The following is a 14,256-nucleotide window of genomic DNA, read 5'->3' as shown; positions in this document are numbered from 1 at the left end:
TACTCACCATAAGGAGTTTTAAAAATAGCTAGTGTTCAAAATAGTATAGTTCAAGTAGGAGTGTGTCTGAAGAGAAATGGAAATTGGCCTGAAAAAAAAAAGTCTGTAAAATATGATCACACCTGGTGTGGTTATTATGCCATAGAACCTCATATAGCATTTTAACCATTTAAAGATAAAGGCTTGTTTACATTTGAGTTTGATTTTTTTAAATGTTATAAAGTTGCTTCAGTTCTTCTGATTTATGGACAGACATTAAAATGTATTTCTATTCCCATTTTTCTTTTCTGGAACTCCATGTTTCAAACTGATCTGAAATTTATTAATTTCCTGTCAAGTTCTTAGTCTGTGCTTTATTCTTCTGTGTTAGATATATGTGGGGGATAATTTTAATTCTTTTTCCTGTTCTAGTAATGTAAATTAAAATACATCTTTAAGCTAAGAAAAAAGTCCTTGATAGAAGTTATGGGTAAAACCACCACTAAAAAATGACCCTAAATTCTCTGCTTTTGGGAAGTGTTTCCATCATCCACTCAAATCCAACTCTTAATGCAGTACTCTTAATGTAGTCTTTAGGCTTGCAGTCTAGCTAATGGCAAGAAATGGAATTCCCAAAGTGCTTAGCTTATTCCCACATTCCCAGTGTGCTCTCTCCACAAGTTTCAGCAAAATCTTAGGTTAATAATGGGTTTTAGGGCACTTCAGTGAATTTAAAAGCAGGTTGAATGAATCAGCATTATCTTATCTGCTGCTATCAGTTTTCTGCAGCAGGAGTCACAAGGAAACCCAGATGCCAGGGACAAGCTATACAGCTTGGGATCACTGGAAAGGCAGAAAAGTTTGAAATCATGCAGCTCTTTAAAACTGGAAACTAGGGACACCCTTGCTCATTCATAGCATGTACTGTTGAATCCTCCCTGAAGACAGGTATTAGCACTTGTATGAAAACCATTTCATTCATTTTCCACAAAGTGTGATTTTAGCCATATATTGTAATGTAGCTACTCCATGACTTGGTGGAAATCTGGATTTGATGTTTATTTTGCAGTTCTCTTTCCTGCCTAAGATACAAAACCTTGCTTCTCTAGTGCTCTACCACTGTGGGAGCATTTTTCAGGCAGTCTGCAGGACCTGGTACATCACAATGGAAACCAAGAAAAATCAGACCCACCTGGCAAGAAAGAGGAGATTTTTTAAAAGGTGTAATTTTTCAGCTTAAAAGTGAGGACAGTCTTTAAGGAGAAAAGTCTTGAATTTCAGTCTTTGTTCCCTGGAAAACCCCTTCATAGACAATAACAATAATTGAAAAGCCTGTCAAAGCATTTCTAAGAAGTTTATGGATGAGTTCCCTTATGCCTGTGCCAAATCATATTTTTCTTTGCTCACTTCTTGAATTTTTGTATGTACCAGGTTATACAGGAAAATGAAGTGGAAGTTGAACTCAGTATGGCTAGATGAGCAGTTAAAGTACTCCTCATTTAATTATATTCAAATAGAGTCCGTGCCTGATTTTTACAAAAAAGCTCTGTCCAAATACTTTGTCACTTCAAAACAAATTTCTTCTATTGCTAATGATGGAAAGTTTATCATAAGGGGGAATGGAGCAGATTGGTAATGTGGAAATGCAGTAATAAGTTTGATTCTCACCTGGTACAAATCCGTGCAATAGAGTGGCTTGACAGGTGTCATTTGTGAGAACTGTGTTCTGGCTTGTAAACTGGTGAGGCTGCTGTTTAGCTTGCACATTGCTGGGATTGAGTTTTCTTTGTTCAATAACTGTTGAGGATATCTAAGTAGGTGTTTGTGATGCTTCAGTAAAACAACAGAAACCCGCCCAGACTGAGTGTGTGGTTTGATGCGTTTTGCAAACATGGGCACTCTAAGTTCACACAGCTGTAAAACTTGAGAGTATCCTCCTGTGGCCTCCCATGCTCACAGATACTTGCCTTAGATCTCTTTGAGGGGTTGGGGCCACGACCAAAGGAAGTTGGGCATGTCAGTGAATGGGATTTATGGAAATCAGGGCAGACATTTGTGGAGTTTTATTTTTCCAATGCCTGCAAATGAAGCACAAGATGCTGTTCATAAACTCTTTTGCTGCTGAAGCAAGAAAGGATTTCTATAACTCAGTCAGATCCAATAGTTTTGTTTTGTTTTGTTTTAATAAAATAAAACAAAACCAAAAGCTTTTCAAAACTACTATTTGAAACAAAATCACGGAGGTAAAAATGAAACTGGTTAAATATTTGATTTTCAAAGGCAGTGTATAGAATACAAAATAAATATTTAATAAATTTTAAAAATTCAAACTTTACAATCAAAACAATTTCTGTGTTTATGAATTTCGTTTATGTCATTTTGATGTAAATTTTTAGGACAGAAGTCCTCATGCTTTGATTCATCTAAATACTCATGCACATGTTAATATTTAAAAGTGTTTTAAGTCTGATTGAAGTTAATGATATGAGCTAAAAAGTTTTTCTGACTTGGGAACCAAGTGTCAAGTTGTCATGAAGGGAAAACATTAATTTTGTTTCGTCTTAAACATGACCATGTCATGTGAGTTGTTATTCTCACCAGTACATTGGCATTTTTATCCAGTGGGATTCAAAGATGGCTATTGTAAAGACCTGGTAACATAATATGACATTTAAAGAACAGGGCTGCTGGAATTTTTATCTAGAAGTAAGTTTCTTCCCTCTTGAGTTGAGTCAAAAGGAAATCAAATAACTTTGGGAAAAAAACACATAGGACAGAAGGAGATAACATTAAACATTAATACAGTAGTCAGGAATCAACTGTGAACGTGGTTACTCCAGGTATGAGTGCTATCCATAGCAGATTTCTTTCCCTAAAATTTCAAGTAGCAAATTACTTTAAAAGGGGACACTTGCTTCACTCACTGAGTAAGTTCAAGCTACTGTTCCATAAAAACTCCATTTCTCTCCAGATTACTCTAAAGGAATTTTTTGTCTGCCTTTTAACAGATGTTGTCACAGGGAACAGTTCTCGTGAGAATTGGCTTTATCATTCTGTCTCTGGCATCTTTTGGACTACTTATGGAGAACAAGTAAGATACAAAATATGTGGGGTTTTTTATTCTTTCATTATGGGTTATTTATGACTATATGTGAATCTCAGAAATTATATTGATAAAGAGATATAATCACCCAGATCCACACATGGCTGTCTGTTACTAGAAAATAACACATGACTAGCCAGCACCTAAATCCAGGATTGTTCCCATAGCAAGAAGTGACTACATCTGTGTAGAAAACCTTGCAGAAAGGTTTTGGGATGGGCTCTTCATGTCTTCCTCTGTGCTTGCATTTACTGGGTCCATTCCTCTGGGTTTGGGACAGTGGCAGGTGAGTGGGACCTGCCAGCTGCCTGAGGCTGTTCAAGGTTGGATTGTGTGAGCCCTGTGTAGCACGCCATAGGTGCCAGATACATGGATGGTATATGAAGAGCACACAGTGTAGCTCAGAGTGGGCTCAAAGTCACGTGAAAGATGGTGTAGACTTGAGACTAAACTTAATCAGTATAGCTTCAAATGAAATGGGATCTTGAATACACCAGGCCAGTGAGATACATTATGAAGTAGTCCATATGGGCACTGTGGTGCTAAAGAAGAGTAAGGAGCATCCACACTTACTTGCAAAGAAGTTATTTGCCCTGACAGAGAAGAAATGTAGAGTAGAAGTTTCCTTTGAGACTGAGGTGCCAGTAGTGCTTTGCACCTGCTGTTCACTATATTTTCAGAAAGGAATACCTTTCACTTTTAAGGACTGAACAGTTTAATTCAGGATAGGTAAAAATCTGTCAACATGCCAGACATGTGAATAACCTAGGGAGTTAATAAAGAGGCATTAGTAAAAATTTGTGGAAGTAGACCACTGAAAATATTCTGAACTACTTATGTAGCAGTTCTCAGAATTTTGTTGTGGTAATTTTTGAGATCAAAGGACAGTAACTAAATATACAGCCTCATTTGTGTTAGTTCAAATATATTTTGCAAGTACTGGTATTCTCACCACAGCAAATTCATGGTTGTAAGTCAATTTAAGGTAAATACCATAAAAACTTAACTTTAAGTTTAAGAAGGATGACTAGATGTAAGTGGAGGACATCACAAACTAATTCTATTTTCTCTTTTTCACTGAACTTAGCAAAGAGGAAAAGATTGGATGTTAATCTGAATTGATTCCCTTTTCTAGGTCCAAAGCAGGAATTTTGGAAATCATTCGCTGTTTAGTCTTCATAGCTGCTTACGAACTTGACTACTTCAGGTGTCATTTTTCCTTCTTGGGCTATGCATATGAGGTAAGACATTTATTTTAAAATGTCTGTGCTGATTATTCTAGATTTTTTTATCTTTTTGCAGAAAAGAAACACTAAACATTTACATTTTGCTTTCTTATTTTTCATTATGCTATTCGAATAGACTATTATTTTTTTCTTATCACATTATTTTTCACTTTTTATGATTATTTTGTAAGAAAATTATTCCAGTTCACTACTGAGATGCCAGTTATCCTTGGAAAAAAGGTAATGAAGGACTGCATCTACCACTTCTTGCAAAAATAATTTACTTGTGATCACATGCTTTGAAGTGAATAATAGAAATGCATTGCTGAATTTCAATTGTTTAATTCTCCTTTTATGGGAGAAATATGAAAATTCTTGGAGGCTGGAAGACTTCATTAATCCTGTGCCTCAGAAACAGACTTTTAGCCATTGGCAAGGAGTGGATACAGGACGAAATAGACCTATGGTCTAATATGTGTGGTTACTTTTGTGTTCTTAGCATTTACTTTTATCCTCTTCATGCCTTTTGCTTTTTATTATTTTCATTTCCAGTACAGTTGGTATTTCATATCTCTTTTAGTATTATCACAATGAAGTAACAATAGTCACTGTTAGTATTCCTATCTGAGCTACATTACCAGCTACTTGCTATTGGTTACCAGGAAATACTGGTTATTCATAACCATCAAGGTTATGAATGGGTGGCTGGATTAGTACAACCTTATCAGAAAGTTATTCTTTTGGCTTAAAATCAGAAAAAAATCAAATAAAACAGTAGGAACTGAGACTCAGGTTCAGAATGGTTCCTTTGACTTCAAACATATGCAAAATTTATAGCATCTTTCCCAGTTGGAAGTGGTCTTGCTTCTCCTGCTTTTCTAAAAGAAATGAAATTTCTTTAAAAAAAAAAAATCTACTGCTGCTGTGGGTCTGGGAGATTTTTCTGATTTTTTGTTTTTTTTTTTTTCTGCCTGGGTTGGAAAACAATAGCTATTAGACAATATTTAAAGCTAGATAAATGCCACTAATCAAGAATTGTTTAGTTTCTCCCCTGCCCCCCTTGTTACATTGTCAAAGCTGTGGTGTATAAATCAAATGGTTCTTGAATTCCTTTGATAAGAGTCTGCAAGAATTTAGCAAGTATTTTAAGAGGTTTAGTTTATTTAAATATTATTTGAAAATTGCTTGTAAAATTTCCTTAGTAGCCTAATACAGTAGAAAGTTTTGAATTGACAAATTCTAAAATTTTGGAGCAATTTACCTTGCCTTTAAGACATAGCTTTCAGACTTGAATTATTTGGCTATTCTAAGTGAAATCTGCGAGAATTATATCATTATATACAACCTCAATACCTGCCCTGCTGGTATTTTTATTTATATATATTTATTTATATATATTTTTATTCATATATAAAAATGTCTCTTACTAAGAAATGAGTAGAAGAAAAAGATTAGATTGATATTCCTATTGTTTATAGGGAATTCTATAGCTTCCTTTTCTTTCACAAAGAAGAAAATAAAATTAAGTTGTTCTTGCTCTGTTCTCTACGTGTTTCTGTCATTAAAAAAATACTTGATTGTCATCTTGAGTTCTTCTCTTCTGTACTTTACTATACTTTCTTCCTTGTGTTTATTCCTTCATCCTTCATATTACAGTTATTGTTCTTTTTTTAGTCCTTTGTTTGACACTGACTACGTAGCCATTTTTTACAAGAGACAGGATTACTTCTACACAATTTTTCTTTGAAAATACTGAAAAAAATAGGTGTCTTTCAAATAATTTACTCTTGGGCAGACCAGAATAGGTATTGTTTCTGAGTGATGCCAGTATTTCCACCCTTGACATTTTATCACAAATCAACAATTTCATTATATTAATAGCTTTTGTGATCATAGAATAATAGAATAGTTTGAGTATGAAATATAAAGATCCTCTAGTCCAATCCCCTTCAATTAGCAGAGACATCTTCAACTCCATCAGGTTGCTCTGAGCCCCAATCAAACTGATCTTGAAAATTTCCAAGGATGAGGCACCTACCACCTTATTGGACATTTTTTTCCAGTGCTTCACCATCTTCACAATAAAAAATGTTCTCCTTTTTGCAGTCTGAATATTTGTAATGAACTTCAAAATGTCCCCCATTTTAAAATGAATGACCCACTTTTAAAATAAATGATCCACTTTTGCTCCCAATGTATTATATGCATGGTAGGCATGTTCTTATGGATCTAATAGAATTTACGTCAAAATAAAAAAAAAATCCGAGAGATTTCTGGAGATTTTTCAGTTCATGTTGAAAAGTTTTCAAACAGTAATGTCATACCTCAGTATTGACATGATTGTTTTGAAACAGCAGTACCAGAAAGCATAAGAAATACATAAACAGATAGTTTCCCCAGAAATAAGGTCTAAAATTTGTCCTAAAAGATGTTTCTGTTCATCATTCCAATTTGTTTATCCTTCATAATATAATAACATAGGCAATCTGCTTGATTTTAAACTTCTTTTTCTCTGTTTCACTTTCACATTCTCTTACAAATTTTAAGAGGTGTAAATTGAAACATTTAATTAATCATTTTGTTTTCCTCATGTAAATATCCTGTCTTAAACATACATCTAGATTTAGCTGACTTTGGTCTTTTTAATCTAATGTTTCTAGTAATCATAACCTGTAATATGCTGAAAGGCATTGTCTTTACATCTTCATCCTTGTGAGTTACCAAATTAACGATTCTTTAGTAATCCAGTGTTAAAGAATGAAAGCACAACATCATGTAAGAGAGTTTGTGTTGACTTTTTCTATAAATTAAGCCTTCAAGGTCGTGATTACTTAAGGATAAAGAAGTGTTTTAAGAATCTAACAAACAGCTCTTTCTCAGAATTCTTAAGTTAACGGTGCATATTGCAGCAGATAAGTGCAAGACTGATTTTTACCAACAGCATGTTCAATAATGAGTGAAAAAGTATGTTACTGTTTTCCATATGTGTGGGGGATTTTCTGCTACTGTGTTTCATATGTTCCTATTTCTCAAGATTGCTTTAGGATCAGTAAAGATTTCTAAAGAACATATCCTTCCAATACTATTTGAAGGGTATTCTAATTGCCAAAAATAGGTGCTTTAAACTGTGTTTGGCTCATAAGGAGACTTGACAATTATCTGAATTACTGCATTGGAAGAACACCTTCTGTGGGGAAACTAAATGGGAAATAAAGAAGAAATGAGAGAAAACTAGGGGGTCAGTTAGAGAAGGGAGAAGAACAGAGGAAACAAGGTGCAAGCTTTTCCCACTTTGTCATTAGATTAGCTCAGGTGGGCGTGAAAAAAAGCAGCTGAAGATGGCAATCTAAGTAGAAGGAGCAGTCCTGCCCTCTGGCTCTTACCCTCCTTGCTGCCCTGCTAACTGGCTTTGCCATCTGGGCTGACTTAGCCAGAAAAAGATTTTTTTCAGGTAAGTGTTACAACTTGCTGTGGAGCAAGAAAGTTTCTTAATACTAGGGCTCAGGGAAGGAGGAAGCAAAATGATGTTATAGTTGTGTAAGAAAGAAAGACTTCTGCTTTTGCTAAAGCTGCAGTCTTAATATGTTGTTTTCTGTGTCTGCAGTCAAGTAAAACCAGCATTGACTCCATCAATGCTTTGAAGTTGTGTGTTACCAGACTTGGTTCCTTATGAAAATTGTGTTATTTTTCTGATCATTTAAAAATATTTTCCTCCCTGCTATTGTATTTGAATTCATTATTTGATAAACTCATGGGGATCTCTCCCAGTGTCCTTTTCTTCGCCAAGAAAATAATTTGAAGCTATCATCACTAGAAGTGACCACAGGAGGTGGAACAGTGTACATTCCTCAGCATGCATTTTCTGTTCCTTTTCCTGTATATATTTCATATAGATGATTAGGTGAATGTGGGAGGGGGAGGGAGTGAATTTTTTTGTTGTTGTTTCTTTGTTAGAGGTTTTGTGTGTTATTTGTTAATTTAAGAAAAAAGTGGTGATATATGAGGAAATTTTTATATCGTAAGAAAATTATTTCGTGGGTGGAGGTCAATAAAAACCTCGGTAACAGGGAATATATTTGACTGGTTTGAAGACCTGGTGTGTTTCTTTTAAGAATCTGTGCTGCCACATCCTATACTAGTTAGCTTTCTTTAGGCTGATTACTTCATGCCTGCATAATGTGATGATTGTGAGTATTACCAAAGCCAAATCATTTTCTGTCAGGCTGGGCCTGGAGCCTCCTAACCACCTGGAGGTAGCAGAAAACATTGCTTGTGTGTTCAGTTATGTGACAGTTCAGCAGGCACGATATGTAAAAATAAATCTGTGATGATGGTCCACCTCTTTAAAGTGTTTCCATCCAACTGCACTGGTTTGGCACCAGCCAGCATATTCCATGAGCTGAATTTGGTCAAACACTGGCTGTTACTTGACAGTAGTACTAATGAGGAGCAAGTAGAAATGAGAGCCATTGACATGTTGTTGGAACTCTTGTTTTAAATATTTTCACCAACTCTCATAGTAGCTGCAACTCAGACTTAAAATAAGAGGCTAGGAGTGAGGAAGAGGGAGGAGGAAATAGATGTCTGTCTTGATATGTTTATCTTCTACCTTTATTGTTACTAAGGCATTGTATCTAAGAGTTAATCTTTTCATCCTGACTTCTGCATTGCAACTTAATGAGCTGCCTGGCTGTGCCATGTTGGCTGACATGTATTAATTTACAGGTAGGAAGGACAAAAAATCTAGGGCAACTTTCATGGTGGAAAAGAGAGAAAAACGGAGGTTTTATACATGTGTGATGTTTTAAATTAATAACTTGTTTTCTTTTCTATGTGGGCATGTGGTACATTAGAAATATAACCAGCTTTGGAAGATATACAGAATCCTGTGCTGCAGGGTGTTATTCAGCCCTTAACTAATGAAGGTAGAAATGAGCTTTATTGTGGTCAAATAGCTTATTTGCTCCTCCAGAGTATCTAAACATGGTAGATGCAGCTGTTCCAAAAACTTTTGGAGACAGTATTCTGTACCAAATGGACTGCTTCTCTGATCTTTGATGCAATTCTGGTATTTCTTATGGCATAGAATCTAATTGGTCTGGATAAAATATAAAATATCTCTTTATTAAAGAACTGATTTACACTGTATCATGTGTTCAACAGGAGTCCCTCTTAATGTGATATATTATCACACTACTTATTTTTCCTTTCATCATACAAAGAGTTGCTGTTACCTCACTTGTTTCTTAGTATAATTTACCAGTGTTGGAATACTGACTCATGAGTTCAGACATAAAACAAACATTTACTCATAAGAACTTATTTCCACATCAACGATAGTTTTCTGCTCTGTAGCATTTTTTCTTGGTCCCTCGTTAAGATCATCTGTGCCACATTTCAAAGAGCCGCGTGTCCCATATTTGGTTTCCATTAAGGTGAAAGCTCCATGCCCTGTGCTGTGATTTATGACCTCAGCATTTATGCAGTCTCTGTGCTGTAACTAGATTGGCTGGTATATTTCAAATATATTTTAGAAATGAAACTGGGGATGGAAGGAAACTCTGCTGCCTATGATAAAAAGCCTTGTCAACACACATGGAATTAAACAAACACACGTTGTAATCGTTTTTTTTCTATGTTAGTTTCATTCAGAAAAGTTTGCTATGCCATGCAGTGTATCCCAGGGACTGGACTTTTAATATTCTTGACAACTGCCCTAAGGGGAATAATGTCCCTTAGAAAAAGTCACAGTAAAATCTGGCAGTAGATTAAGTTAGTTTCCACTTAGGTGTGACAGCAGAGTCATTACTGATTTTAGACTTAGCCAGTTTGAGAGTCAGCTTCACCACCATCAACTAAGGACTATGATGTATAGTTCCAGATGCTCTGGCCAATTGACCGTAAAATTGCTCTGCATTTCTGGCAGAGCAGTTGAGCTGGAGCTTTTAAAATCTCCACTCCCTAAGCTCAACACCCTTCCCCCTCTGCTTAAAAGCTGCTCATTATTCTTCTTCTGCCCGCTGATCTTAGCAAAAGAAAAACTTCTGGAATCAATTAGAAGTGTCTGCGCTTGATGAGATTTGCACGTGAGTTCGGAATTGCGAGGCTTTGATAGTGTCAGCCAACAGCTGCAGTTTCAGGTGGTAAATCTGGGAAGGAATTTTCCAGGGTTTATTTACAATCATAAAATAAAACAAAAATCAAGACAAGTTGGAAACCATCTAATGTGTTGTTAAAATGAAGCCTGAATTGGGTTATATATTTCTTTTTTCTGAAAAAAAAGTAAACTGCCAGTTTATTATCAGGATCTTTTCAATTACCTTGAAATTACTAGGCTGCATAGAGCAGCTGTAATAAAATGCAAACTATGGTCTGCTTGCTGTAGTTTTACCTATGAAAGAAGCATCTGCTATTACTTTTGTCACTTTAATTGTTTGACAAGACAAGGAGGTAGTCATACTTAATAGAAATCAGAAGCATGCAAAGATAAAGCAAAGGTATTACTCTGAACATAGAAAATACATGTTCACATATGCTGACTGAAATTTTGCATTTTCTTTTGTCAACACTTGCACTTATATCTATAAAGTTTATTTTCTAACCCTTCTTATCCCAAAGCAGTCAGTGATTGGCATGTAGCTGTACATAGTGTTTGCATTTTAAATGTAACAGCCATGCCAATGAGATTATTAATGTTCAGTTGTATATCTGAGGGTGTCTGCAAAAATGAAGCTCTGGTATTTCACACATCTTTTTACTGATGTAATTTGGTCAAAGCAAAATTTTCTATAAGACAGTAATCCTACAATCCCTGTCAAATGGCATTCTTTTCTACATCATAATAACACATGGATAATGATAGAGATCTCCATACTAGCGAATCACTTCACTGATATTAGTCCCTAGTGACAACTGACATATTCCACATGGGTAGATGTTTGTCTGTGTAACTGTAGTTGCAGTACTAGAGTATTTTGCTTGAGTTTTTGGTTTTGTTTTTGGGGTTTTTTTGTTAATGCACAAATACATGAATTTGTTTCATACCCCATATTTCCACAGATGTGGAAGACTCATGTTGACAGAGCTGTTGCTTATTGATCCCTTTGCACTGTCATAAATGTTACTTTCAAAATTGATTTAAAATGTCATGTGAAGTACATTGCAATGTCTAAGAGTCAAAGGCAGGATAAGATGGGCAATTCGTGTGTCCTTGATGAAAGACATTGGCTTACTTGTGGAGATTCCCCATCCACGCAGATCATGTGGGGAGAAGCAGAAGATGCAGTCTGAGGAGTGCAGAAGGGATCCCCCAGCCATGAAGAACACCCCTGAGTGGGGAGCCTCCAGCTTCACTGTGCATAGCCAGTGTGTGTGTGTTCTCTGGGCTGTCTTTAGCCCATCAAGCTCACTCACATATCTGTGCTCGTCAGCACAGCCTGATATTCAAAATTAGTGGACTATTTTCCAAAACTAGATAGCTTACCTCCAAAGCTATTGTAACAGGCAAGTTACAGGAATTATCCTAAAAAGAGAAGAGTGGTATCTGTGTTCCCAAGACCACAAATACAAATGACTTAGTTTGAATTTTATCTTCAAACATGATAGGCAGAGGGATTGAATTAACTTTTAAGAGATAAAAGCTGTAGTGAAACAAGCTGTTTCTGATGTGGAAAAGCTCTGGGTTTGGCACATGCAAGGTGACCACAAAGAACCAACCTAGTATTTAAAATATTTTGGATATTTCTATCTTGTACAGTTTAAATAGAGAAACCCCAAATATTAAAAATACATGCAGTCCAGGATTACTCAATATTTGCATCTTGCAATGGAAATGGTAGCAGACTTGTCTTCCTATAAATGTCTCTCCCCACTTCTGGAACAGTGAGCAGCTATGAAAACATAAGATTTCTGCAACAGAATGTCTTTGTAGGACACACAGATTTGGACTTGAATTTAGTCCACTGGAAATCCTAATCAATATATTTGTGTAGGAATGCAGAAACTAATTCAGAATGTTCTATAATATATTTTATTACTTTTTAAAAATCATAAATGCTATCTTCTGCTCAGTCTATTTTTTTCAGAAGCTTCTTGTGAACACTAAAGGAAGAAAAGCACAGTAAAAGTTGTGCCTCTGTTTTCCTATTAGCAGCACCTGAAATAACTACAGAGACTGAAAACTAGTTCATGACATCTGGGCAATTGCATGCTAAATTCTAACCAGCCAGTGCCTTTTGTCCAAAGTGGGCAATAGATCAGTAAGATAAAATCAAGCCATTATATGTGCTGTGATTTATTTCCTTTATTACTACCTTGTTATATCATTCCCCTGTAGAAGTTCTGTTTTCTATGATGTTTAGAGTCAGGGAATAAGAGAATATAGAGAAAGCAACAATGCTATATTTGATTTTATATGTGGGTATTACGCAGCCCAAAGAGAATGTTTTAAAATTTCCTTTTCCTGCCAATGCCAAATAAAAATTGCCTGATGAAAGAAGATTAGCAAATGCTGTGTTCAACAACTGATTACCAAATGCAGAACACACAAAACACTTTGTATGTTTAAAAGTTGGAAATAGGTGTTATGAGAAAAAAGTAAATATAAAGCTCTAGTTATCACTTGAAACCAAGGCAAAATAATACGGCAACCCTCTATAGAGTCTGGGAGTGATCACATCTGTCCTGACAGAATTTGTTTGGTTTATCTTCATGTGGAAACCATGAAATGTTTGAATAGGTTGTTTATTCTGCTGATTGGAAGCTAATACTGTTGAAGATGCCTGGTTTCAGTCTGAACATTCCAGATTTTGTTTTATGGAGGAAGGGATGCTATATTTTGTCCTTAGCTATTACCTGAATTCATTACACATCTGCATATGACTATAACTCTCTAGATCTATTAATTTCTCCTCTTTCTGGCTTCATGTAGTTTGCCTACAAAGAGTGGTCAGACACTAGGAAACAGCTCAAAGTGGTAGTGAAGCAGGATGCTAAGAGGCAGAGTCTGGCCATTAACTGCATTGTTTTATACCTACTTCATAGCTCTTCCCACTTCCTTTTGGGACCAGCTAGTGAGTTTATTACATTTTAGGGAAGATACCTGTCATTGCACATACATAAAAGGCCTGTCCTGCTTCTGCTTGCTATGTAAGCAGTGAGTGGAGTTGCCATCATCATGGCTGAATTCCTGGTCAATTTTTCTTTATGGTCTTAGAAGTGAAACCTATTAGTGAAAAAGTTACTTTATTTAGAAAAGTCAGGGGGGGTTATGTATACAAATCTTTTAAAGCTCTTTGTCATTTTCAGCTGAGAACATTCTAGCACAGGATGAGAAGTGTTCTGGACTATAATTCCAACATCTTTTTGGGCTATCTTTGCTTCTAATGAAAGTGTTGCCCTAAAGTGAATCCATTCCAAATGTATCTTTCTGTACTATGTGCATGGGGGGTGATTAGCTCCTGGGGTTATCTGAGTCTTGTTAAACTGCATCCTCAGACCATAAAACATGTAAAAAGCAGGAATTCATCTGTCAGACTTGTGAATTGGACCTAAAAATGTGTTACCAAGATACCAACAACTGAGAAGAGCCTCCTGCTAGAAGCAACTTGCTAGAATTTGCCTTGCCTTCTGGATAGCAGTCTAAAATATACAGTTCAATAAAAAACCATGGCATATGCTTTGATATGTTTTAACAAGTACTGAAAAAGCTGGGACTTTTCTGAATAAAAGGAAACAGAACTCCTTACTCCTTCTCTTCCCTTTTATCATTTTTGCTTTTTTTTTTTTTTTCTGTGTGTGAGAAATGAAAATATATTAAAGGAAAATGGAGAGGATTAGGGAAAATTTTTCTAGTTCTCTAACCAAATCAAAATAAAATAAAACCTATAAAATATTTTCAGGTCCATGAAAATTGGAAATCACTTTTTATACAAAATGTTAAGACAAACA

At 35.7% G+C, this 14,256-nt stretch overlaps 1 protein-coding gene across 1 annotated transcript in view; it reads left to right on the top strand.

Moving 5' to 3' along the window:
- The window catches only part of AGMO (alkylglycerol monooxygenase), a 187,379-nt gene that overhangs the window by 104,835 nt on the left and 68,288 nt on the right, over positions 1-14,256 (top strand). Inside the window, exons 11-12 of the mRNA XM_071429114.1 lie at positions 2,988-3,070; positions 4,218-4,323. Coding sequence (XP_071285215.1) covers positions 2,988-3,070; positions 4,218-4,323 — 189 coding nt within the window. The remainder of the gene's footprint in view (positions 1-2,987; positions 3,071-4,217; positions 4,324-14,256) is intronic.

Source organism: Agelaius tricolor, unplaced genomic scaffold, assembly GCF_023055355.1.
Source record: "Agelaius tricolor isolate 1412-34295 unplaced genomic scaffold, bAgeTri1.0.p SCAF_6, whole genome shotgun sequence".
NCBI lineage: Eukaryota > Metazoa > Chordata > Aves > Passeriformes > Icteridae > Agelaius > Agelaius tricolor.
Note: the sequence above shows the minus strand (reverse complement) of the source record. Positions and strands in the feature narration are given on the sequence as shown.